The sequence below is a fragment of the Hippoglossus hippoglossus genome, chromosome 21 (genome assembly GCF_009819705.1).
Source record: "Hippoglossus hippoglossus isolate fHipHip1 chromosome 21, fHipHip1.pri, whole genome shotgun sequence".
NCBI lineage: Eukaryota > Metazoa > Chordata > Actinopteri > Pleuronectiformes > Pleuronectidae > Hippoglossus > Hippoglossus hippoglossus.
In genome coordinates this window covers 457,928-484,801 of record NC_047171.1, presented here as the reverse complement: position 1 = coordinate 484,801, position 26,874 = coordinate 457,928, and the positions used below count along the sequence as shown (strand labels likewise).

Here is a 26,874-nt window from a genome sequence, read left to right as displayed (position 1 = left end):
CTCACTTGTGACCAGGAGTTAAACTACCTGAGGTCTCACCTGTAACCAGGAGTTAAACTACCTGAGGTCTCACCTGTAACCAGGAGTTAAACTACCTGAGGTCTCACCTGTAACCAGGAGTTAAACTACCTGAGGTCTCACCTGTGACCAGGAGTTAAACTACCTGAGGTCTCACCTGTGACCAGGAGTTAAACTACCTGAGATCTCACCTGTAACCAGGAGTTTAAAGGTCTCACCTGTAACCAGGAGTTAAACTACCTGAGGTCTCACCTGTAACCAGGAGTTAAACTACCTGAGGTCTCACCTGTGACCAGGAGTTAAACTACCTGAGGTCTCACCTGTGACCAGGAGTTAAACTACCTGAGGTCTCACCTGTGACCAGGAGTTAAACTACCTGAGGTCTCACCTGTGACCAGGAGTTAAACTACCTGAGGTCTCACCTGTAACCAGGAGTTAAACTACCTGAGGTCTCACCTGTGACCAGGAGTTAAACTACCTGAGGTCTCACCTGTAACCAGGAGTTAAACTACCTGAGGTCTCACCTGTGACCAGGAGTTAAACTACCTGAGGTCTCACCTGTAACCAGGAGTTAAACTACCTGAGGTCTCACCTGCAACCAGGAGTTAAACTACCTGAGGTCTCACCTGTGACCAGGAGTTAAACTACCTGAGGTCTCACCTGTAACCAGGAGTTTAAAGGTCTCACCTGTAACCAGGAGTTAAACTACCTGAGGTCTCACCTGTGACCAGGAGTTAAACTACCTGAGGTCTCACCTGTAACCAGGAGTTAAACTACCTGAGGTCTCACCTGTAACCAGGAGTTAAACTACCTGAGGTCTCACCTGTAACCAGGAGTTTAAAGGTCTCACCTGTAACCAGGAGTTAAACTACCTGAGGTCTCACCTGTGACCAGGAGTTAAACTACCTGAGGTCTCACTTGTGACCAGGAGTTAAACTACCTGAGGTCTCACCTGTAACCAGGAGTTAAACTACCTGAGGTCTCACCTGTAACCAGGAGTTAAACTACCTGAGGTCTCACTTGTGACCAGGAGTTAAACTACCTGAGGTCTCACCTGTAACCAGGAGTTAAACTACCTGAGGTCTCACTTGTGACCAGGAGTTAAACTACCTGAGGTCTCACTTGTGACCAGGAGTTAAACTACCTGAGGTCTCACCTGTAACCAGGAGTTAAACTACCTGAGGTCTCACCTGTGACCAGGAGTTAAACTACCTGAGGTCTCACCTGTGACCAGGAGTTTAAAGGTCTCACCTGTAACCAGGAGTTAAACTACCTGAGGTCTCACCTGTAACCAGGAGTTAAACTACCTGAGGTCTCACTTGTGACCAGGAGTTAAACTACCTGAGGTCTCACTTGTGACCAGGAGTTAAACTACCTGAGGTCTCACCTGTAACCAGGAGTTAAACTACCTGAGGTCTCACCTGTAACCAGGAGTTAAACTACCTGAGGTCTCACCTGTAACCAGGAGTTAAACTACCTGAGGTCTCACCTGTGACCAGGAGTTAAACTACCTGAGGTCTCACCTGTGACCAGGAGTTAAACTACCTGAGATCTCACCTGTAACCAGGAGTTTAAAGGTCTCACCTGTAACCAGGAGTTAAACTACCTGAGGTCTCACCTGTAACCAGGAGTTAAACTACCTGAGGTCTCACCTGTGACCAGGAGTTAAACTACCTGAGGTCTCACCTGTAACCAGGAGTTAAACTACCTGAGGTCTCACCTGTGACCAGGAGTTAAACTACCTGAGGTCTCACCTGTAACCAGGAGTTAAACTACCTGAGGTCTCACCTGTGACCAGGAGTTAAACTACCTGAGATCTCACCTGTAACCAGGAGTTAAACTACCTGAGGTCTCACCTGTAACCAGGAGTTAAACTACCTGAGGTCTCACCTGTGACCAGGAGTTAAACTACCTGAGATCTCACCTGTAACCAGGAGTTAAACTACCTGAGGTCTCACCTGTAACCAGGAGTTTAAAGGTCTCACCTGTGACCAGGAGTTAAACTACCTGAGATCTCACCTGTGACCAGGAGTTTAAAGGTCTCACCTGTAACCAGGAGTTAAACTACCTGAGGTCTCACCTGTGACCAGGAGTTTAAAGGTCTCACCTGTGACCAGGAGTTTAAAGGTCTCACCTGTAACCAGGAGTTAAACTACCTGAGGTCTCACCTGTAACCAGGAGCTCAGCTGTGCTTGTGGCTTGTCCAGCACCATTGGTGGCTCTGATGGAAAATCTTCCGCTGTGTGCGGCAGTCACAGCGGGGATCCTCAGAACAGCGCGGCCGTCGCTGAACGAGATCTGAACGCCGGGCAGAGCAGCAGCGGAAAGAACCTGGCCATCACGGAACCAGCTCACCTCAGGAACTGGAGAACCTGCAGAGAGAAGAAACGTTGAGAACCCACAGATCTGAGTCGCGGGTTGATCCAGGACATTTAGCTTAGCACAAAGACTGGAAGCGGGGGGAAAGTGTTAGCCTAGCTTTATCAAAAGGAAGAACAACAAGAGCAAAGTTTACCTTCATACAAATAAAGCACTTACACTAAATCCATGATTTTACAATGTTTGATTTTCATATTTATCCTGGACTCAGCTGGTCTGGTACCAGACTTTTATGAAAGATTAAATCAAATCTAAAAGTTTACAGGACATGAAAGTTCTGGAATAAAACCAGTCAGTCGAGTCGTGAAGTTTCTTCTTACCACTAACTCGAGCCTCGAACGTCGCGGCACTACCCTCTAGTGCCACGACGCTCTGGAGCGGCTGTGTAAATGTCGGCGCCTGTGTTGACATGATTGTCGGCACCCTGCGACGAGACAAGAGACAAAAAGACACAGGGTCAAAAACTGACTCATTCATTATATCATGTTAATGTAAAAGATGATTTAATTAAAGTTCCAGTTTAATTCAAACTAAAATCTATTTTATTCCCACAGGAAACATTAAAAAAATTAATCAACACACAACTGTTCATATACAAAAAACATTTAAATATAAATCCAGAATAAAAAACACACAACTGAATCAAAACCCAGAACCAACATGAACCTAGAAATAAACAGATTTGACTGTTTTCGTCTTAATTTAGAGCTGAACTGAAAAATGTAAGAATAAACATGAGATACTTCATCAGTAATAAGTCGCAGGATGTTTTATTCTGAACAAAAACATTTCACAACAGCATTTATCAGAATCACTGTGACTAAAAGAAGAAGAAGCGAGCGGCTGAGAACCTGAGGACTGGAGCTGGGTCAAAGGTCAAAGGTCAAAGATCCAGAGCAATAAAAACTGTTCATGTCCTATGAACCAACCGTCACTGTGACATCATGAGCCAGGTGAGTCAGTAACCACAGCAGAGCCACATGTTAATGTTTGCTCATGAGCACTTCATCAGAGACGACCTCATCGCCAACACGTGATGACGGGGAAACACCAACATGACCTGCTCATGATGTCATCACCCAGGCTCATTATAAAACTTTAACAAAGAATGAAGAATGAAATTCATTCATTTTTTTAAAATGTTTTTTCTATAAATATATTTAAAGAATTAAAAGAAAGAAAAAAAAAAGTATATTTTAAATATTAAATACTTTTTAAATGTATTCAATACATCTTAAAGATTTGGTTAGTAGTACATAATACACATAACTAATATTTAAAATTGTATTAAATACAATGTTAATATACTCTCTAGTTATTTGTGTAAAATAAGCCTGTACTGGTCCTTTAAAATGTATAGAACATAAGTTAAGAACTAAAAGTGACGTCCGGCTGTTTCCTTGACCTTTGACCTGCTGGGGGGGGGGGGCTCCAGGCTCCGCTGGGTCTGGTGATAAAACCAGCGACAGATTACAACACCTGTTTCACCTCAGACTCAAGTCTCAAGAGTTTAAAGGTTCAGTGTGTAGAATGTAGTGACATCTGGTGGTGAAGTGTCATGTTGCAGCTGAATACCCCCCCCCCCCCCCTTCCAAACATGACAGAGAACCTGTGGTAGATTCAGTCGTCATAAAAACTCAAAAGGTTTAGTTTGTCCAGTCTGGGCTACTGTAAAAAACATGGCTGCCTCCATAGAGAGGACCTGCTCTCGATGTACATATAAAGTATTTAAATATAAAGTATGTTATTATAAAGTATTTAAATATAAAAGGTCCATTCTAGAGTAAAGAAAACAACAATTTGTACAATTAGATGAAAAACACTAGTGAAAACATCACTAGGATTATTTTATCTTCAGTTTCTGCCAATAGATTAATTTCACATGAATCTTACACACTGGACCTTTAAAACAACTTTTACTTAAAATGTTTAAACTATTTTTGATGGTAGATGAATTTATGAAAACAAAATTTTTTTTAAAGAAGGTTAAAAATGGGTTAGGTACATTAAAAATATATTTAGATTTCTGGTTCATATTTTTTTAATAACTGGATTTGTTTCACATTTTTAAACATCAGGTAAAAAAAAACAGTTAAGCAAACTCGTGTGTCATCATTTCAAAATAAAATCATCAAACAGCAGCAGCTTTGTTTTAATTCCACTTCCTGTTTGGTGACTGAAGGTTCACAGACGAACAGGAAACAGTTTTATTTTGATTCACACTGAAGATTCTCTCACTTTTTTGAAACTTTCTGAAATTATTATTTTTTCATTCAACCGCTAAAAAAAAAATCAGATTAAAAACCTTAATGAATTTAATTCTCAGTTTCTCTGTCGCTGGTTTAAATTGAATAAAAGAATCTTCCTGATTCTGTTCTGAATCTGAGCCAAAACACTTTATACTTTTGAACACAGAAACGTTCAATATCTTTTTTATATTATTTCTCTTCCTTCATTCAATAAGTCAGTTCCTCTGTATCTCAGCCTCATTGGCCCTGGTCCCCCGGAGCTTCATTTAAAAAGGAGCCAATCAATAATCTTCAGTTTTTGATCTGTTCTTTTTTTGATGTAGGAAAATTTGCAAATATCAGATTTTTATTTTTATTTTTATTTTTTTCTCAGTTTAAAAGTGTTTCATAATTGTAATAATTTTTATGTTTTGAACAAACTGGTTTTAAAGCTTTTTATAATTAATCGATTAAACAACGAGTCACTGATCAGAAACTTTATCCATCTGATTAATACAATTATAAATTTATTAATCATCAAAACAAAACAATTTTACTTAAATATTTTTTTTGAAGTTTAAATGTTTTACTGATCTTAGGTTTGTTTTTTACCAAATTAAAAACATGAGAGATTAAAATCCATTCAGGTGAAATCACTTAAATTGCATTATTTCTCCCTTAATCATGGCTGTTAAAACCAGACTGAGAACCAAGAAGCCCTTAACCTGAGTAACACTTCAGAGCATTAATAAATAATAACTGTTAATGTCTAATTACAATTTTAAATTAATGAGTAAATTAAGAGAAAAGCTGTGTAACTTAATGAAGTTAACTTAAAGGGGTTTTCAAATTAAACTCATTCTTTAAACCTTGACTGAAATTTAAATGTTTATAATGTAAATGTGTTTTTTCTGTGATTTGATCCGTGTCAGTTAAATTGGACCTGATGACTCATCAACATGTTCACGATGTGACGAAGCTTCATCTCATCTCGACTGAAGCAAAGTGAGAAAAGTACTTTCACTCTGAAACAGGTTCATCTGAGTTCATCAGCTGCTGTTTGAATACAATAGTAATAATACTAATACATCTGTTCCTTATTTTTCTGATAATACTTTTAACTTTACTATAATTATAATGCAGAAATGTATCTTGTATCTCAGTATTTTAGATATTTTATTACTTTTACTGAAGAAATGACCTGAATATTAAAATAAAACATCTTGATCTTTTTTATTATCTGTTTCTCATGTTTCCTTTTTTCTGATTGTTTTAAATCTTTTGTAATTTAAAAAAATGTAATTCCATGACTGCACCATTACTTGCGTGGTTTATCGCAAAGGCAAATTTGTATTTCACAGTTTTTCATTTAATGTTATTGATATTTACTCATCACATTTCAAACCCCTAACCTAAATCTAAACTTCAACTTAACCTAAACCTAACTCTAACCTAAATATAACTCTAATCCTAAAACCAAGTCTTATCCCTCAAACAGCCCAGGACCTGTCAAAATGTCCTCACTCTGTAGGTTCCATGTTTAAAATGGTCCTCACAAAGATGGAAGTACAGGAACACACAGAGAAGCTTAAAATTAAACTAATGATTCATGTTCCTCCTTCAAAGTAAAATAACTGGTCAACAGCTGTTCACTCCTACAAAATAAAAGGCCTCAGGGAGGTGTCAGTCTCTCAGACGAAGATCTGTGGGGGGTTGGGGGGGTTTATCTAACACAGGACACCAAAAGCTAAAAATAACCCCCCACCCCGCCTGCCCCCCCACCACACCTCTGTTTGATTGACAGACACCATGTGGCACATAGCTGGAGGAGCAACTGATAGCCCTGCTGCTGATTCCCTTAAAAAGCCATCAGCCGCCCACTAACAGTCCAGTGATGCTATCAGGTGCTATTCTGGGATGGCCCATTATAACCTTCAACATGGAAAAGCCGCAAAAAGTCCCGTCAGTGACTGGTTCTGAAAAGTGACTGAACAATGAGTCTGGCAGCCGAGCATCAGCAGAGAATCCAGCAGGCGTCAGCTGTCAATCAACACACTCTGAAAACTTTAACAACCACACACACCCACACACACACACACACACACACACACTTACTTGTCTATACAAGGATGCCTGAGTTGCCCAGAGGGCTGCGTTCACAAGATCAAACCTCTGTATCCAGAAATGTAAAATCCAAGAGGAGAAGAGCTGAGCCTCGAAGGAACCCCACAAGAAAACAAAACTACAGGCCGGTGGCGCCGTGTAGTTTTGTTCTTCCTCCTAACAGCAGTCCCTCCAGCCGAGGCTTCAGGCCGGGAACGCTGTATCTGCTCAGAGCAGCGAGCCGGCCGACGGGGGGCTTTATACTGCTGTGACATCACACGGGGCAATCCATGCCATTGGTTGACCCCCCGCCGGGGGCAGCAGGGCATTCTGGGAGGAGATAGGAGCCATTTTATGCAGCTTGTCACACATGACGCATTACCTCACAATTATTATTCATCAGAGATCAATACTCTGATGAAAACTTCAGTGAATCTATAAACAAGAGATATAATAAAACTTTACAGAGAGATCAGATGCAGACGTCACCAAAATATCTTCATGCATTCACGTTTTGTCTTTACAATAAATTAAAAACAATAAACTTCCTGATCCGGATTGGTTAACAATATTATTATTATGTTTTTAATCAGTTTTTCAGGTTTGTTATTATAATTTCATGTTATGTATTTTAGGTTTTACAACAATACGTAAAGATATTAGGATTATTTGTATTATTATTATTGTTATTATTATTATTATACCTTCAAAGCTGCTTTAAAGTTGTGACTTTTTTTTGTATTCTAAGGAAGCTTTTTTTCTCATGATGGGAACACTGGAACCAACATGACGGCAGAAGATAACAGAGCATGAAGAGAACCAGGTTAGTGCTGCTTGGAGAACCCTGGTTCTCCTCCCAGACCTGGATCGTCACCTCCTGGACTGTGCCCAGGGTCCACTGCACCAGGAGGAGCCCAGGGTCCACTGCACCAGGAGGAACCCAGGGTCCACTGCACCAGGAGGAGCCCAGGGTCCACTGCACCAGGAGGAACCCAGGGTCCACTGCACCAGGAGGAACCCAGGGTCCACTGCACCAGGAGGAGCCCAGGGTCCACTGCACCAGGAGGAACCCAGGGTTACTGCACCAGGAGGAACCCAGGGTCCACTGCACCAGGAGGAACCCAGGGTCCACTGCACCAGGAGGAACCCAGGGTTACTGCACCAGGAGGAACCCAGGGTCCACTGCACCAGGAGGAGCCCAGGGTCCACTGCACCAGGAGGAACCCAGGGTCCACTGCACCAGGAGGAACCCAGGGTCCACTGCACCAGGAGGAGCCCAGGGTCCACTGCACCAGGAGGAACCCAGGGTTACTGCACCAGGAGGAACCCAGGGTCCACTGCACCAGGAGGAACCCAGGGTCCACTGCACCAGGAGGAACCCAGGGTTACTGCACCAGGAGGAACCCAGGGTCCACTGCACCAGGAGGAACCCAGGGTCTATTGCACCAGGAGGAACCCAGGGTCCACTGCACCAGGAGGAGCCCAGGGTCCACTGCACCAGGAGGAACCCAGGGTTACTGCACCAGGAGGAACCCAGGGTCCACTGCACCAGGAGGAGCCCAGGGTCCACTGCACCAGGAGGAACGCAACGGTCTCCTGGTGTCTCCTCCTGTTCCTCCTCACACAAAGGAGCAGCAACAGTAGTGACCAGGAGCAGAACCCAGAAGTAGAAGGAGTCAGGAAGGATCAGCAGAGAGCAGCTGTCTGTGGACACCACATTAGAAACAGTCCCTGTTTGGGGCTCGTCTTGCTTCTGCCTCCATTTCACCTGTTGTTACTTTGATTTGCACCAAAGCAGAAACTGATTCACAACCACTGGTTCTTCTAATGGAACCTTTGATCTCTGAGTTTCACTTTACACTGGGAACATGAAGCTGGATTCATCTACTTTAATTCATTGAGCTGTGACTCTTTCTTCTCGTATTGATTGTGTGATGAACTGAGAGTTGAACACATGACGTCGTGCTCACTGACATTACTGCTGATGACATCACAACATGAAGATGATTCACATGAAGACACATCAGTAAAAACATGAAGCTGATTCTTACCTGTTCATTCCTGCTGAGCTCTGATGCTAACTTTAGCTCTGTTTGCTAACTTTAGCTCTGATGCTAACTTTAGCTCTGTTTGCTAACCTTAGCTCTGATGCTAACTTTAGCTCTGTTTGCTAACTTTAGCTCTGTTTGCTAACCTTAGCTCTGATGCTAACTTTAGCTCTGTTTGCTAACTTTAGCTCTGATGCTAACCTTAGCTCTGTTTGCTAACTTTAGCTCTGATGCTGATCCAGCTGTGAATCTGGTCATCAAGTGAACAAACACACACGCGCACACGCACACTGATCAGGAGCGCGACCCCATAAACCGGAACCAAGCGGGACCAGACACTGACTCCTGATTGGTCGAGACGTGAATCAGGAGAACTCGGTTGCGCGGCCTCTACGTTCCAAGCCACGCCCACCGCCCACCTGACTCCGCAGGTGCTTTGATGTGACCGTTGAGTTCAAGGGCAAAATGAAGGGGGGGGGGCGATCTCTGCAGTTTGAAAACATATCAGGATCAAGTTGTTGAAATAATAGATCCATAAGGAATTTCAACATTTCATAAATCTACTAAACCTGATCATCCCCCCCACCCCCCACCCCCTGTCCATCTAATGAGGAATCTAGATTTCTGTCCATTTAAAAATATTTAATAAAATGTTAGCTTCATTTCCTGATAATCGGAGGAAGTGAAGTCATCTTTATTTGAGGGTGACTGACAGGTGTCGAGCAGCATCAACACCTCATGTACCAGAATATTGACGCCTCCATCTTATGCTTCACATTTAGTTTGAATTGTTTCAATAAATAAAAACAGGGAGCAGATAAATTATTCATTTTTATTTGAAAGAAAACAACAAATCATTTAAAAACAGGATGAAATCTGAAACTAAAACCATCATATTATCTGCACCTTCACCACTAGATGTCACCAAATCCTTCTCCAAAGTAAAATGAATTCCTCCCTAAATAATACCAACACCTCAAAGTTATAGAATTGGAGTAGTTCTCAATGGAGTAGAATTAAGGGAAAGTGACCCCCCCCCCTAACTTTGTCATTAATAACATTAGTTGGGAGCTCAAAATGATTTTTAAGGATTATTTTTCAATCTCATAAATCTTAAAAAGTGAAATTGTTTGATTTTGACTCATAAATCTACAAATACATTTTCTTACCGTTAATGTGAAACATTGATATTTTTAAATCTTAAAATAATAACTAGTGTCAAACTCAAAATTGTGACACACAGAAAGTGAAAATAATGACTAATCTCATTAAGTAACTTATATTATACTTCTATCTCATAATGTTTAAATAAAAAGCTTATGGATGTGATCGTTTAATACCATGAAAAAAAAATCATAATCGGACTTTGTTTTAGTCAAATTAGTTCAGATCTAATTAAAAATGCAATGAACACTCATTAGAATAAAATAATCAATATAACAGGAACAGTGATTATGAGGTTTCTCAACCTTCTTCAGACCTTCCACCAGTTTCAGATCCATAAACTCATCTGATAAACAACATTTAGACAGTCAACAATTATCATGAGATCTTTTTTTGAAATACGTATTTGAATTACAGCTACATGTGTTTCTAAAACATGAATACTTTCAAGTAAATATAAATAATCTTTGTGGCGTACAGACTGTAAAACCCTGGATTGAACAGTGTGTGTGTGTCTATGTGAGTTTTCAAATGTAAAAGTAAAAGTTCCCACATTAAAAAGCAGATACAGTATTAGAGCAGGATCAGGTAGAGCAGCCACAGGAGAACACACAGTGTCCCGATCCACGTCTGCCAGTCCACACTGATGAGGTCAAAGACTTCGGCCACCAGCCACTTATCATCAGCTGTCTGCTGCGAGTCCTGATGTTTGACAGCGTCGTGCAACCCGCCGTCTGAGTCCGACACATCAGGGATGAACAGGAAGTGTCTCCCGTCGTCATAGACCAGCGCTCGGCCTGGGCTGGCGTCTCCATCTTTAGACCTGGAGCGACCACGATGACAGGAGGTCAGACAGCACACAGCCTCAGTCAGAGCATGCGGACGCCTGACACAACCAATCAGGACCATGTGTGTTTGACTTGTTCATGCAGCGTGTTAATGTGGCGCAAACAGAATAAACCACCTGAAGGAATCACACAAACTAAACCAACTAAGGTTAATGAAGGACTAATGATTAAAGTGAAAATCAGTAGAATGATGACATGTTATCAAACTGCTACATTAACACACACATTCATTTAAACGTCACGTCACTTCCAAGCCTCATGTAAATATATAAAAAACACATGACACCATGTGGCGTGTAATTAAAGTTCCTATTCAGACCCACAGCGTGTCGACGACCTGGAAAACATCTGCACCAAATGTTCTCCCAGCTGCTGCACTGCTGTCTGCACGGAGTGACCACTACACGACCACATTCGTAGAAATGCAAGCGAATGTTATGCGTCATAGTTCACCGCAGCTGAACTCCAGGTGAAGCCACGTTGTGGATTTGCTTCGCCACAAGAAGCAAATGTTTTATTCGCCCCTGGTTTGCACCGATGGGAAGTTGAACGGAAGACGAAGGTTGGATCTGAAATGTTCACAAATGTGTGACCGTGACTTCAGACTCCATCGACTGATAAGAGAGAGTCTGTGAGGGACATTACCTTTTCCATCTGACTTAATCTAACCATCAGGTGTTGAGGAGGATTCACTGAAACTGGTGTTTTAGCTTTAATGTTTAATTTCTCTCGGCTCTGTCATTCACTCACATGGCTTTTCCTACCACAGCTACGCTGATGACACCCAACTAATCCTCTCTTTTCCCCAATCTGAAACACATTACTAGGCTGTGGATCGGGTCCAGTCTACATGCAGGACATGGTCAAACGTTACACCCCAGCCCGTCCACTCCGCTCTGCATCAGCCAATCAGCTGCTCCCTCACTGTGAGGGACAGCTGTCACTCAACAACATCACGACTGTTTCCTGTCCTGGCTCCTAAACGGTGGAACGAGCTCCACATCGACATCAGGACACATAGTCTACACATCTTCCTCCAGACTGAAGACACACCTCTTCAGACTACAGCTTGACATCTGCTTTTGAAGAAAATTGTACTTTCTTGATTCTTGTTGTTCTGGGTTTGTTCCCTCATGGTTGATGCACTGATTGTGAGTCGCTGTGGATAAAAGCGTCAGCTAAATGAAATGTAATGTAATGTAATGTTATTTGCTCAACCTGCTCTCATCACCTCAGTCGTACAGGTTCAGGGAAACAGGGACTCAGGAATCATTTCAAGTGTTTGTCTAACTCAAAGATTCTTTTCCTCAATCTCTTGTAGAGTGAATAGTCAGATAAAGTTTTACCGTGTGGATGAATACAGGTCAAACATCACTTACACCTGCATCAACAAGGGTTTTTATTTTAAGTGAATGCTCAAAGAACAGAGTCTTGGTTCACATTATTACTACACTTCAGGCCACAGGAAATAAATCTGGTCTATGAGCCTAAAACAGATTTATTGAATTATGTTCATCAGTTAAACAAGATCATGGGCACGTGGACGTTTTTTTTCAAAGATCAATATCAGGATCATGATTACGAACACAGACGATAAGCTTCCCTCGTGATCATCTTCAGGTTATAACAAGGACGGTTTTAGTATCAATTCTCGCACTTTACAATCCGATAATCCAAGATTTATAATCTGTTCAGTGTGAGAGGCTGCCCCGTTGTTGATGGGGGGACACACGTTAATGTGAGGTGTAAGCATTAACCACATTTAGACACAGGACACATGTTCATGCAGGTGTAGATTTATGACATCATAAAGTGTATGATGTCATAAGGCTTTGTGGGGCTGGTTGTATGCTACCCACCAGGTGAGCGTGGGCTCTGGGTGTCCTGTCACCTCCACCTCTAGCGTCACTGGAGAGCCCTCCTTAACGGTAGCTCTAGACAGGGGCCTGGTGAAGCAGGGAGGGCCCGGTTTAGAGGCTTTTCCCTGAGGAAGAGACCCTGCCTGGGCCTGGGGAAGAGAAGGAGCAGGAAGGGGAGGCCCTTGGATCTGAGGAGTAAGCCTGATCTCCTCACAGATGGCCATGGGCTGACAAATGCCTGGGTCTTGGTCTGAAGTTAGTAGATGAGATGGAGAAGAAGGGGGTGTGACATGCGGGTTAGCCTGCTGAGCTCGGGTCTGAGGCTGAGGAGGAGCAGTGGGCTTGGCAGCGCTGCTGGGGCTCATGCCAGGGTCATGCACACACTGCGTCAAGGACTCATGGATGGAGTAGACGGTGTGGTGGCTCTGCTTGTTGCTGAATCTATTACTGCTGGATATAGTGATGTTGTTGTCACTGTCTGGCTCTGGAATATTGGGAACATGGACATCAGGTAGATCGTCTTGCTTCGACCTGAGAGTGATGCCGGCCTGTGGCACATTGCATTGCCTGTCTGAAGAGGAGGACTGGCAGTAAACAGTTTGTTGGGTGACGGTAGTGGTTGTGGTCAGGCCGCTGCTCTGGGGCATCTTCACTGAGGATGTTTCCTTGCTGGGTTGAGTAGAAGGTTTACTCTGATCAAGGCCACTCCTAGAATCTGGGAAAGACTGAGGAGGATTGTTGTGTTGAAGGAGGCTTGTGCTGGTTTGTGAGCATGTTCTAATGTCTGCTGGAAGGGTTCCGTCGTTGCTTTGAGCAAATCCTCTGGCACGTGGGATCGGATTGTTTTTTGACAAAGTCTTATTCTGTGATAAGGAGCTTTTGTGGGGTGAACTGTGGCTGCTTCTTGCCTGTGGAAAAGTGTCTGAAGGGGAGAATTTGAAAAAAACGTTCTGCTCGGTAACTGTACTGGTGCTGGTGAGACTGTCACATTGAGGTTTGGAGACCAAGGAGGTTTCCTTTCTGGTTTGGGAGGAATTTGTATCCTGATCGAATCCAATTCCAGAGTTAGGAAAGGACTGTGTAAAACAGTTGTCCTGGCAAATAGTTGTGATTTGAGGAAATGTTCTACATTTGAGGAACCCAGTGTCTTGTGGACGGGTCTTGTCCTTGTTGATATCAGTGTCTGGACCATTGAAGGGCTGAGGACAATAGCTGGACTGAAGGGTGGGGCTCTGATCGAGCTCTGCAGGATGCGCAATGTGATCAGTCTGTGGCAAGGTCTTAATTTTGGATGTGACGTTTTGGTTACTCTGGGTACCTGGGCATTGCTGAGGCTGGTTAAACTGACTGTTGAGGTCATTTAATAATGGCTCCGTTTCTGAGGGGCTCCTCCTCTCAGGGACATCAGCGTCTGTAGTTTTGCTCTTGTGGACTTGGTTGGATCTGGAGATGAAGTGTGCTTCAGTGCTGCCTGGGAGGAAATCAACACTGGTCCCCTCAGTCTGCATGATGGTGAGGGAGCCTGGAGCAGGAACTGTCAATGGACTCTGGACAAATGAACTGGACTCTGATCTGAACCTGTAACATACACAACAAGAAAAGAATCTTAACTCTGGATGTAATGCCGGTGGATTGATGGTCTACGCCTCATGTCAAGAAATATCCACCTACAGAATTGGGAATGTGTGCTGTGACAGTTGTTGCATGTCCTTCTCCTGCCCGATGTCTTACTCAACTATTTGATTATCCTTCGGTAAGGCTTCGTTCTTAGTGATCAAATGTGGCAGCACAGTATCAAACTGTAAAGTCAAGCTTTCTTATTGTTATACTTGTTTGACCAGATGTTTCCTGATTTCAATTAAAACATACGTCTTTATTTGGGGAAAGCACGACTGCTTGTGTTCAAAAAGAAGCGTAAATAGTTTGACAAAGATCTTGGTTAGACTGAAATCTGTTCAATGTGAGAATCTGACTCGTCTCATCGATACAAACAGACCTGGGGTTGCTGTGATTGGTCGGAGGAGGTGGATAACCCTCAGTCTGACTAGACCCTCTCTGTTGTCGGACTACACCGGTACCACTCTGCTCTGACTGGGCGTGGTAATGGTGGCTGTGCTGGTTGACGTGGGCGCTGTGGGAACTAAAACAGTAGCCCTCCTCAAAGTCTGATTGAACCAAGCCAGACTCCGGTGTTTCTGCCAGCGGCGGCAGGGAGATATCATCAGGTGATACACACTCGTATTCATCATTGGACAGCGAGTCTTCGGACATCACTTCCTGTTGATGGAGCTCCACCTCTGACAGGTCTGATGCATCCTGAGGATCAGAATATAAAGAAGGTTTTAGAAGTCTGTGGGAGGTTCCTACTTCAAACTAATGAAGAACATTTCTACAGATATACACATGTTGAAGACTCATCACATTCAAGAAATAACTTTCATATAAAACTAACTTTACCAAGTGATTTATAAGATGTAAAGGTTCAGTGTAGATAAGCATATTAATGTTGTTTCCAGTAACTTTTGCTAAAGGCAGCTTGATTTTCCACCTTGGAATCTTATTTATAATGTTTACATCTGTGTAGAAAGGAAGATTTAGATTCATGCAGCTGCAGAATTTGAGCCACAGCAGAGTTAAAGGTGCAGTGTGTAGAATGTAGTGACATCTAGTGGTGACGTGTCGTGTTGCAGCTGAACACCCCTCACCTCATCCCCCTCTTCCAAGCATGAAAGAGAACGTGTGGTGACTTCAGTTTTCATAAAAACTCAAAAGGTTTAGTTTGTCCAGTCTGGGCTACTGTAAAAAAACATGGTGGCCTCCGTAGAGTGGAGCCGCTCCTGATTTCAATATAAAGTATTTCAATATAAAGTATTTCAATATAAAGTATTTCAATATAAAGTATTTCAATATAAAGGTCCCATTCTAGGGTAAATAAAACAATTTGTATAATTTAGATGAAACACACTAGGATTCTTTTATATTACATTTCAGTCAATAGATCCCTTTCACCTAAATCGTACACACTGGACCTTTAAGCTAAATTTACCGTCACCATGTTGGAGGGGAACACACATTTGTGTATCATCAGTGTCGTGATGTAATATAAACTGAGTTTTTAAATATAAAGCTCAGTAGATTCAAAGTAGATCTAAAGTACATGCTTGATGGACACCACTTGTGAGAACCACTCTAGAGGTGTGGTACTTAATAAACAGGAAGTTGAAACTACCTGCACCTCCTTCCTGTGACACTCCCTCTGGACATCAGAGAGCGACGGGCCAATCACAGGAGGAGGGGACGTGGTCGGAGCCTCAGTGGAGATTGGCTGTAATTGGCTGAGGACGGCGCTGACCCGTCGGCTGGCCTCCACCGGGGAGCAGGACAGGCTGAAGGTGTGGCTGGAGCAGAAGGAGGAGGAGTTTGACTGCTCTCTGTGGCTGAAGAAGAAACGACAAAGTGAAACAAAACTTCTCTGTAAACAAAAGATTAAATTACAACATTACATTTCTTTTGTTTTCTTATAAAGTTTCTGTTCGTCTTTCTATACTTTTCCAGTTCATGTTACTAGTTGATCAACATTTTGATCCAGACTGAAATATCTCAACAACTATCGATGAGAATCCACATCTGCAGGATGAACTGGCTCGTTGGGATTGTCATGGTCCCCAGAGGAATTGAGTTACAGTAAATGATAGTGTTTCTGCTGATCCTGTTTTTAGTGCCACCATGTTCACATTTATGGTTTTTAGAAAAATATCAACAACCATTAGATGAAATTAACTTGGTTCAGACGTTCACTCTCACCAGAGGATGAACAATATGGATTTGGGTTTTAAGCGTCTGTTTCACTTTGTTATTTATATATTTATATATATATATATGAACAGGTTATGAACAGGTTATGAACACGTTATGAACACGTTACGAACACGTTATGAACAGGTTATGAACACGTTATGAACACGTTATGAACAGGTTATGAACAGGTTATGAACACGTTATGAACACGTTATGAACATGTTACGAACACGTTATGAACAGGTTATGAACAGGTTATGAACACGTTATGAACACGTTATGAACAGGTTATGAACACGTTATGAACAGGTTATGAACACGTTACGAACACGTTATGAACACGTTATGAACACGTTATGAACAGGTTATGAACAGGTTATGAACACGTTATGAACACGTTATGAACAGGTTATGAACACGTTATGAACAGGTTATGAACACGTTACGAACACGTTATGAACACGTTATGAACACGTTATGAACACGTTACGAACACGTTATGAACACGTTATGAACACGTTACGAACACGTTACGAACACGTTATGAACAGGTTATGAGCAGGTTATGAACACGTTATGAACAGGTTATGAGCAGATTATGAACATGTTATGAACACGTTATGAACAGGTTATGAGCAGGTTATGAACACGTTATGAACACGTTATGAGCAGGTTATGAGCAGGTTATGAACACGTTATGAACACGTTATGAACATGTTATGAACACGTTATGAACATGTTATGAACATGTTGTGAGCAGGTTATGAACACGTTATGAACATGTTATGAACACGTTATGAACAGGTTATGAACAGGTTATGAACATGTTATGAACATGTTATGAACACGTTATGAACAGGTTATGAACAGGTTATGAGCAGGTTATGAACACGTTATGAACAGGTTATGAACAGGTTATGAACACGTTATGAACAGGTTATGAACAGGTTATGAACATGTTATGAACATGTTATGAACACGTTATGAACAGGTTATGAACAGGTTATGAACAGGTTATGAGCAGGTTATGAACAGGTTATGAACAGGTTATGAGCAGGTTATGAACAGGTTATGAACAGGTTATGAACACGTTATGAACACGTTATGAACATGTTATGAACATGTTATGAACACGTTATGAACAGGTTATGAACAGGTTATGAACATGTTATGAACATGTTATGAACACGTTATGAACAGGTTATGAACAGGTTATGAACAGGTTATGAGCAGGTTATGAGCAGGTTATGAACAGGTTATGAGCAGGTTATGAACACGTTATGAACATGTTGTGAGCAGGTTATGAGCAGGTTATGAACACGTTATGAACAGGTTATGAACAGGTTATGAACAGGTTATGAACAGGTTATGAACACGTTATGAACAGGTTATGAACAGGTTATGAGCAGGTTATGAACAGGTTATGAACAGGTTATGAGCAGGTTATGAACGTCTTCACTGTACCTGATCTCTGTGGTGACCGTCTGTCTGTCTGCCTCCTGATTGTCACTCTTCTGTAACGGAAGCTTCCTATTGGCTGCAGTCTGCTTCTTCACAGGAACCTCCTTCCCATCATGCTCGCTGGTCAGTTCGGGGGTGTGGCCTGTCTCCTTCAGCTCGCACTGGGAGAACAGGACAGATTCTGAATTCTAATATTTAATATTTTATTAAATCACGAAAGGAGAATGAGAAACATGATTATATATTTTGTATCATTTGTTTTACTTTTTAACATTAATCTGATGATGTGATTTTGTTTTTTACCACATCAGCAGCTTCCTGCGAGCGGCAGTTATCCACCTGCTCCTTCGTTTTGATGTTTCTGTTTTCCCTCGACTGCTTTTCTGTCTCTTCTTCTTGCGTCTCATTCTGTCTCGTCCGCTCCTTCTCTTCCTCTTTTATTTCTTTCTCTCCGTTGTTCTGCTGCTGTTTTTCAGGTTTCAGCTGTTTCAGCTGGAAACACATCAGTGAACATGGACCTTCATTAGATCATGTTTTCATTGCAACAGACTCGGCCTTTAACGTGTATTTTTGTGTAGTTTGATTTATTTGTTTGGGTCAACACTCCGAGTGTGTTCATGTTGTTTTCAAGTTGTGTGTTCAGGTTGTTGTGTTCACATTGTGTTCACGTTGTGTGTTGTGACCTTCAGTTTGGCCTCCAGCTCCATCAGTCCGTCACTCAGCTCCCTGATGGATGCCACCATCTCTGAGTGTTTACTGAGCGTCCTCTCGATGTAGCGTCGCCCCTCCTCCGCCCCTGCAACATACATACACATCTCAACATAAGATTTTAATTTGTCAAATGTTCTAAAAATGTTTCGTCCAGTGCTGCTTCCAAAACATTAGCACCACGTGATCAGTGGAAATCATGTGTTGCTACCCACCGTGCAGTCTGACCGCGAGGTCACTGATCTGACTGATCCTCGCTTCCTGCTGAGGAACCGTCGGCCACACGAACTTCTCAAACTGTCGATGGAGAACGGTGACGGCCTCTGTGCTGCGACAGTCTGAGGAAAACGTCTGGACGCGAGTGATGGTCGCACTCGCCCCCTCACACCAGAACTGATACTGAAAACAACACGTAAATGTTTTTAAGGATTTGAGCAGGTTTTGATTTATTCGTATTCTTATTCTCACCTCCTCCATGGCTTGTTGCAGTCTGCACGTCATGTCCAGCGTTTTTTGATGTTCACTCACACTTCGCTCAAACTCTCCCATCTGTCTGTGCAGCTCGTTGACGGCGTCCTCCACCTCCCGGGCCACGCCCTCTGACCCCAGCTGAGCCCTCACACCCTGCAGGCGTTTCCGGAGCAGAGACTGAAAATACAGACGGACGTGACATGACGGATCTCAAATGCGAGGCCAAATCAGAGAGAGGGGTTCGACTGGAGATGAAGACGACACTGTGACATGTACCCGCCCACACTGGTTATTCTGAGGGTTAATGTACCTGCAGCTTGTCCTCACACAGCTCCACCTGCTGCAGCTGGTTCCTGACAGCCTTCATGTTCCTGGTCCTGTCGTTTCTCTTCAGGAAGTTAAACTTCAGGTTGTTGAACCGTTTCTTCAACTCCTTGAAGGAATCCCGGAGCTGAAACATGACACAGCAGAAAACCCATCAGCTGGTCGGACACAGAGAAGAAGTTTGTTCTTTAAGTTTGTTGTGTGGTTTGATCTGTGGTGTTACTACAGATGACTTTTCAAAATAGTGCGGAAAAATACATTTTGGTAAAAATAACAGTTTCCTTAAGTTTGTGTTCAGATTTTTGAAGTTGAAACCAACAAAGGTTTGTTATTTCTACTTGTGAAAGAATGTTAACGTCAGTCCACCGCAAAATGTCTCAACAACTTTTCAGCGGATTTTCATTGTCCACAGAGGATGATTCCTTGAATCCTTGAATTCACACGATACCATGAAACTGACATTTTCCGTTACAGACGAACGTCTCCACAACTTTTGGATGGTTTGTTATGAAATTTGAAATAGGGTTAGAATCCAAATCCTCTGGGGACCATGAGTGTCAGTACAAAAGTTCATAGAAATCTATTGAATAGTTCTTTAAAGAGACACTGAAGCTGCTAACATGGCTGAGAATAGTTTAAATCATTTTCATGTTGTATCAGAACTGATCTTTGATCAGTTGCTGGGTTTTCGCTCAGCGTTGATGTAGCTGCATGTGGACGGAGTTTTGGTGAGATTATATTTAGAGCAGCAGGGTCTAAATCCAGTGGGACATTTCTGCTTTGGACAGGAGGAACAGCGGTGTCATGTGACTGATCTGTCAGCTAAAGACAGCTGAGAGGGAGACAGACACAGTGAAGGAGGTGAAATCAGAGGCCGAGGAGGGGGGACACTGAGCTGGAGGCGGAGTGAAGCTGTCGCCTCAGAAACCTCAGTCGTCCAAGGAAACCCAGGGAGTGTGAAAGTACCACAGGTAACACAAAGGATCACCTACCACCATGTACTCAGAACCACGATCGACATAACATACCACAAAGTAACACAACAGTAACCTCAAGATATAATGTTTTCATGAAGGACACAACAAGATCATAAAGTACTCCAAAAAGTAAAATACCTCAGGGTGTATGAAAAAGAGATTAACATGCAGTAACAACCACAAAGTGCTATTGGAGATGTAGTATCACTGAAGCTGTCTCTTCTTCAGAGGCTATATGACCGATCAAGCCACAGTGACATTACATTGTCCCATTTCAAAGGCTACTTTTAATGCAACTCACAAACTAGTCCTTCCATACCCAAGCAACAAAGTACTACAAAGTATTTAAACCCACCCACAGTAATATGAAGTACCCAAGAAGACCAATTAGTACACTGAACTCCACCCAAGGGTATAATGGAGGACCCATGAGGTGTCCCAGAAGACCATAACGGACCACATGGTACTTATCAGATCTAAAGAGATCATTAGTAGGACCAGAAAGTACTTCAGTTCAACCACCAGAGGGCGGAATGCCCCTGTAGTAGCTCAGATCATTTAACATGAAGTACCACAAAGTATCTCATCACTGAACCCAAACAAACGTTTCTCTGAGAATCTTTAATGAGAACTGAAATGCTCTGAATGTCTGTGATGATCGAATCAAACCCACAAAACAGAAACAGAACCAAACTCATGTTTCATCCTCTTCATCAGAATCCTGCAGATTCCTTCAGGTGACTCAGCAGTGAGAACGAGTCCAAACACTCAGAGTCCCGTTGGGACTCTTCACCCTGAATCTGACTGAGGCATCATGGGATACGTAGAGGGGGGGTTTGGTTACAGAGCGGCGACAATTGAACCTTGGTCCCTCTTTGTGTCTGAGGATCCTCGGTCACTCAGGTTCAAGGTTAATCGGACTCATTCAATCCTCTGTTCAACTAAATCTGTTTGTTGTTGACTTCCACAGTTACAGAGCGTGAAACATGTGCATGTTGTCACACGTGTTTTCCTGCATGTTGGTAATTCATAGCTCCACAGGGAAATGTTATTTAGATCTGCAGGAACTTTTGATTTCAATCAACATCAATGTTTATACATTTTATTTGAGTCTCTGATGTTTATCTCAGCTGCTTGTGCAGGTTTCAATGTGCTGGTGACACACAGCACCAGGTGCATGATGGTTAATACCCATGGGCTGCCTGTATTTAGCCTCCCCCCCCCTCTCTCCTGCAGTTGTTGCTCAGTGAATCGACGAATCCATCCTTTACTGGAGCCTGGGTGCAGCTGACTGGGGACAAACATCCACGACTTATAGTGGATTTAAGCTCAATATCGGAAACATATAAGAAACCAGACGGAGGCTTCGGCCGTATTCTGCGTATTTGTGCACGATATGGACGAAACAGACAAAATGGAGCAGTACCAACAGAAATCACAGGGGGCAGCGTAGCTAAAAGTTCAAGTGAGACGAACACTGGTGATGATGTAGAAATTTCAACAATGGCAAACTTGAGGAGAGACCACCTCCAAACGGGGGGGTGGTCTGGTGCCTTTTCTCCAGAGGAACATTATCACAACCTCCTCCACGGTCGCCATGTTTGTTGTTGTCGGAAACTCTCGGACTCTGCTCTGCCCTCTAGTGGATGTTTTCTTTAACGACAATGCCAACGTAAAGGACGTAGGTGTGTGGACAGTGATGGTTTACTCTTGTTTTATTTTTCAAAACTCTAGTGGCCATTAGAGGAACAGCAGCTGAACACATGATACAGTCAGAGGAGAGTCATCACTTATATTTAGACTGAGATCAAAACTGCCTCTGAACACGTTCAGTCTGTTCAGCTCACAAAACTGAAACCAGATGAACACATTTCATTTTGTGATAAATATTTACATTTAATTTCTTTAATTTACAGAGTTTGTTCATTTTGGACATTTCCTGTTTTTTCTGAATAATTTATTTGGTTAAAAGAGTCTTTAAATATCGAAAAATGTAAAATCTGTCGACACGATTCAACATGAACAAAGAATCAGAAACATAAAATAAACCTGAAGATAAATCTGATCTGATATTTATAGACAAACAGCTGCTGCTGCAGCCCCTCTGCTGGCCATACTCATGAACTACAGCTTAGTGTGATATATTCTCTCTGTGGGTTGAACTTAGTAGATCACCATGGTAACGAGTTAACTTCAGACCAATCAGATCAGAGAGTTAACAAAACCAAAGAATAAAGACGATCCCAGCTGCTGACGGAACAACATGAGGAGACTTATATTATGAATACAAAATATATCCGATGTAACGAACAGCTCGCATCTGATTTACCACCAGCAGAATCTGTGACCTGTGACCTGTGACCTCACCTGGGTGATGTCATCGTTGATCTGCCGGGTCACACGCTCTCTGTGGAGCTCCTCCTCCCGGCGAGCGGCTTCGTTCAGCCACGAGACGCAGAGCGAGTCGAGAGAGAGAAAACGAAGCTCCAGCTGCTGAAGTTTGAATCCCGCCCAGTCCTGAGAGCACAGACACACACAGTGTGTTATAATACTGCAGTATTACAGTATTACAGTACTTTAATACTACAGTACCACAGTATTATGGTACTATAATACAATAGCATTACAGTATTCAAGTATTACTACTTACTACTACTTTTTAGCAGTTCACTTCCACACGTCTTGTAAGTAAACAACACATTCAGATCTCGTGGCCCCGAGTTATTTATCTCGTTGCCACACGTTATTATAACGTAATATATTTTCACCAAATGTCACCAGGGGGCGCTGTAACTTAAACATTCACACAATCACAGATGTTTTACCAGTTGTTCTTCCTGCATTTAGCAGCTGTAATGGTTTCTTATATTCTGGATGTTTGTTCTCCTGGGTTGTGTTGTGTTGTGTTGTGTTGTGTTGTACGTACACACTGGGCAGCAGCAGTACAGATGTTGGTCTTCAGTGCAGCAGCTGTTGTAAACAGACTCTTGATCAGTTGCTGTTTCTCATGTGAACCAGCAGAGTCAGAGAGCAGCAGCGCCTCCAGCTGGACACACAGGAAACAACAGTTAGACCCACCCGACCAAGCTGACCCACGTACACCATCAAACACACCTCTCACACTGATTGTTTGTGTTGTTCGGTGTTTGATCCCCGAGCTTTAAAGATCACCGACTCTGACCTGCTGAGCTCTGAGGTGGAAGCTGCTGCTCAGATCCAGGATCCACTCGCTCTGCTCCATCTTCTCCTTCACTTTCTTCTGGAGCGTCAGGAGCTCGGACACATCGTCCTCCTTCACCTGCTCCAGCTCCTGGTCTCCTCCCAGACCCTCCCAGCTCCTCATCACCTGCTCCAGCTCCTGGTCTCCTCCCAGACCCTCCCAGCTCCTCATCACCTGCTCCACCTCTGCGTCCAGTTGCTGACAAAAGAACAGAGAAGAAGACTCAAGAGGAAACGTTTTGTTAAAAACAAATCAGGAGAAGAAGTCGGACGTCTGCCCAGTTTCTAACAGTCCTGACCACAGACTGATAATAAAGATGGACGACATGACGACTCCTTAAAGTGAAGCCAAATCATCTGGATCGCCCCCTGGTGTCTGGCTGCAGTGTAGGTCATGAACCCTCCTCCTCCATGTTAGCAGATGGGACATGGAACAAAGTAGAAGTTAAATAAATGTTTGTAAAGATGTTTCTGTCATTTCAGGTCGTTCTTCTCTCTCTGATGTTTGTTCAAGTGTTTCTGATCAGTTTGGTTTGAATCAGTTATTTGATGATATAAAAACAGTCATGATTGACAGCTGAGACTGACTCCTGATTGGTTGAGCCTGTGTTTGGGTGGGACCTCGATACCTTGGCTCCACTTCACGATCACTGCTGCAAAGAGTCAAAACCACGTGAAGGATCTCAGTCCAGTCGTGTTCCCATGAGTCTTTGCTCTTCCTCCATGTCCTGTCCTGTATCTATTGGCAGTTAAAGAGTCACATGACTCACAGTGAAAAGAGGCGTGGCCTGACTGAAGCGCTCCGTCAGTGTGGAGGTCTGCAGGTCTGAACCCAGATCCACGTTAGTGCACGAGTCCAGCAGCTCAGAGACGCTCCTCAAGTCCTGCAGCGTCTGACCACACAAGAGCACGTAACAGTAATCAAGTACCAATACTCAGATACTCGTACTTTACTTCAATATTCTTATTTTACTATATTTAACTACATTAAAAGGTAAACTACATTTACTCTGTAGTTAAAAGTTATCGTCCAGATTGAATAAAAACAGATCAGAGCAGTAACGCTGACCTTTAACAGTCTCTCTCTGTACTTCCTGCGTGATGTCACTTCCTCTTCCTGCTGATGGATCTGGACATGATGGCGACACCGCAGCTCATTCACTTCCTGTTTGGTTCTGTTGAGCTGCTTGATCGTCCGCTGGACCACGGACGCCACAGAGCGCAGGTCCAACCCCGATCCTGACGCCTGACGCCACACACACACACACACACACACACACACACACACACACACACACACACACACACACACACACACACACACACACACACTCACACACACACACACACACACACACAAAGACACACACACACACACACACACATTAATATATGTACTGCTATATTCAGAAAAACGTTTAACTTTTTAATTTTTTGACGTAAAATAAAAATCACATCATCTCATTAATCTCACCTAATTTTAATAAACATGATTTTCATTTTATTTTATTTGTGTGACATCATTAAATCTCAGGTAACTTCATGTCATGTAATCTCATTGGATGTAATCTGATTACTTGTCAGCTCCTGTAATCAGAAACCAATCAGGCTGACCCTGACAGCCAGGTTACCATGGTGACAATCTGGACGAAGCTGTTTCCCGCTTCCTGAGCAGCGAGGAGCCTCGGCAGCGTTTCCTCCCAGCGAGAGTCAACCTTCTTCTTCTGTGGTGTTGACCTGGAACTGTCTGCAGCCTCCCTCCCCTCCTCCTCCTCTCCTCTCCTCCTGTAGACCTCCCTCACTTCTTCTATCTCCTCCTCCACCTGGAAAACAGCAGAGTGTCACCACGGACCCTCTGGTCCAGAGCAAGACCCCCCCGACTGCAGTGTTCCTTACAGAGAGCAGTGATTTAAAGCTCAGACTCTGACCTGCTGCGCTGCTCCAAGGAACAAGACGTACGTCTGCAGCAGCTGCAGGTTTGACTCTATCGTCCTGTTCACACTCTGCAGCTGCGTCAGGACCACATCAGCTCGAGCAGCGAGTTCAGGACTCTGTGGACCAGCGGCCTCGCTTCTGGACGGTCTCCCTGTCTTCAGCTGCTCTGTGAGGGCCCTCAGCGGGGTCAGCTGTCCAGGACCGGCCCCCGGACTGGCGTGTGGAGCTCGGACCTGGTCCAGGATCTGCTTCAGGTTCTCTGCGTCCTGACACACTGACTGCAGACAAACAAGAGAGAAAGGATCAGTGCAACAGGAAATAAAACACATATCTGCCACAACTTTAACATCCAGTCTTATGGAAATGCATCATGGGAGTCGTAGTTCACAGACTTGTGCTTTGAGTTTTTATTAACCTTCACAAAGTGTAACATCTTATGATTCAGTGGAACCTGCTGTATTTCTACTGAGTTGTGTGTGTGTGTGTGTGTGTGTGTGTGTGTGTGTGTGTGTGTGTGTGTGTGTGTGTGTGTGTGTGTGTACCTCAGCCTGTGTGTGCAGCTGCTTGTGTGTGTTCAGAGCATCTTCAGCCTCCGTCAGGTTCCGTCCTGCTTCAGAGCTGCGAGACAACACACTGCTGCTCTGCTGCACCCAGCTACACACCTGCAACACACACACACACACACACACACACACACACACACACACACACACACACACAGAGACACACACACACACAGAGACAGACACAGACACACACACACAGAGACAGAGACAGACACACACACACACACACACACACACACACACAGAGACAGACACAGACACAGACACACACACACACACAGAGACAGACACACACACGCACACACACACACACACACACACACACACACACACACACACACACACACACACACACAGAGACAGACACAGACACAGACACAGACACACACACACACAGAGACAGACACACACACACACACACACACACACACACACACAGAGACAGACACACACACACACACACACACACAGACAGACACACACACACACACACACACACAGAGACAGACACACACACGCACACACACACACACACACACACACAGACAGACACACACACACACACACACACACACACACAGAGACAGACACACACACGCACAGACACACATGTATGAGTGTGAACCAGTTTCATTGTTGTTCAACTTAAGACGGTAAAGAAGACGCCACCTTGTCCAGAAGGTGTTCACATGACGATAGCACCTCCTGCTGATTGGTCAGTAGGACTTGGTGGGTGTGGTCTTCTCCACTGTGTTACCACAGAAGAAG

At 43.4% G+C, this 26,874-nt stretch overlaps 2 protein-coding genes and 1 long non-coding RNA gene across 8 annotated transcripts in view; 1 reads left to right on the top strand and 2 right to left on the bottom strand.

Annotated features, from left to right (window-relative positions):
- Positions 1 to 6,970, bottom strand: part of ttn.2 (titin, tandem duplicate 2) — a 186,791-nt gene extending 179,821 nt beyond the window's left edge. For all 6 annotated transcript variants that reach the window (XM_034573338.1, XM_034573339.1, XM_034573341.1 and 3 more), the window contains exons 1-3: positions 6,741 to 6,970; positions 2,718 to 2,821; positions 2,187 to 2,390 (exon numbers count right to left, since the gene is read on the bottom strand). In XM_034573338.1, coding sequence (XP_034429229.1) covers positions 2,187 to 2,390; positions 2,718 to 2,808 — 295 coding nt within the window. In that variant the 5' untranslated portion in view covers positions 2,809 to 2,821; positions 6,741 to 6,970. The remainder of the gene's footprint in view (positions 1 to 2,186; positions 2,391 to 2,717; positions 2,822 to 6,740) is intronic.
- A 3,239-nt stretch (positions 6,971 to 10,209) lies between these two features.
- ccdc141 (coiled-coil domain containing 141) lies at positions 10,210 to 26,818 on the bottom strand. The gene is made up of 21 exons (XM_034573346.1): positions 26,776 to 26,818; positions 26,083 to 26,202; positions 25,534 to 25,818; positions 25,375 to 25,428; positions 25,237 to 25,344; positions 24,675 to 24,851; positions 24,376 to 24,498; positions 23,568 to 23,804; positions 23,313 to 23,432; positions 22,754 to 22,903; positions 19,396 to 19,536; positions 19,083 to 19,262; positions 18,830 to 19,013; positions 18,590 to 18,702; positions 18,210 to 18,398; positions 17,910 to 18,067; positions 15,877 to 16,084; positions 14,644 to 14,963; positions 13,368 to 14,225; positions 12,648 to 13,316; positions 10,210 to 10,763 (listed from the first exon to the last, which is right to left on the bottom strand). The coding sequence occupies exons 5-21, from the start codon at positions 25,237 to 25,239 to the stop codon at positions 10,514 to 10,516; spliced, it is 4,080 nt and encodes a 1,359-aa protein (XP_034429237.1). The 5' UTR covers positions 25,240 to 25,344; positions 25,375 to 25,428; positions 25,534 to 25,818; positions 26,083 to 26,202; positions 26,776 to 26,818; the 3' UTR covers positions 10,210 to 10,513.
- On the top strand, positions 16,612 to 17,890 carry LOC117754485. The gene is made up of 3 exons (XR_004612435.1): positions 16,612 to 16,666; positions 17,030 to 17,150; positions 17,316 to 17,890. It is a non-coding gene; the product is annotated as an uncharacterized LOC117754485 (long non-coding RNA).
- Positions 26,819 to 26,874: the final 56 nt, after the last annotated feature.

Bases quoted from the DNA above. Each gene is read 5' to 3' on its own strand.
- ccdc141 (XM_034573346.1), bottom strand. The intron at 23,433-23,567 runs GTCAGAGTCGGT...CTGTGTGTCCAG, and splicing joins TCCACCTCAGAGCTCAGCAG to CTGGAGGCGCTGCTGCTCTC. The intron at 19,263-19,395 runs GTACATTAACCC...CTGTATTTTCAG, and splicing joins TGTGTGAGGACAAGCTGCAG to TCTCTGCTCCGGAAACGCCT.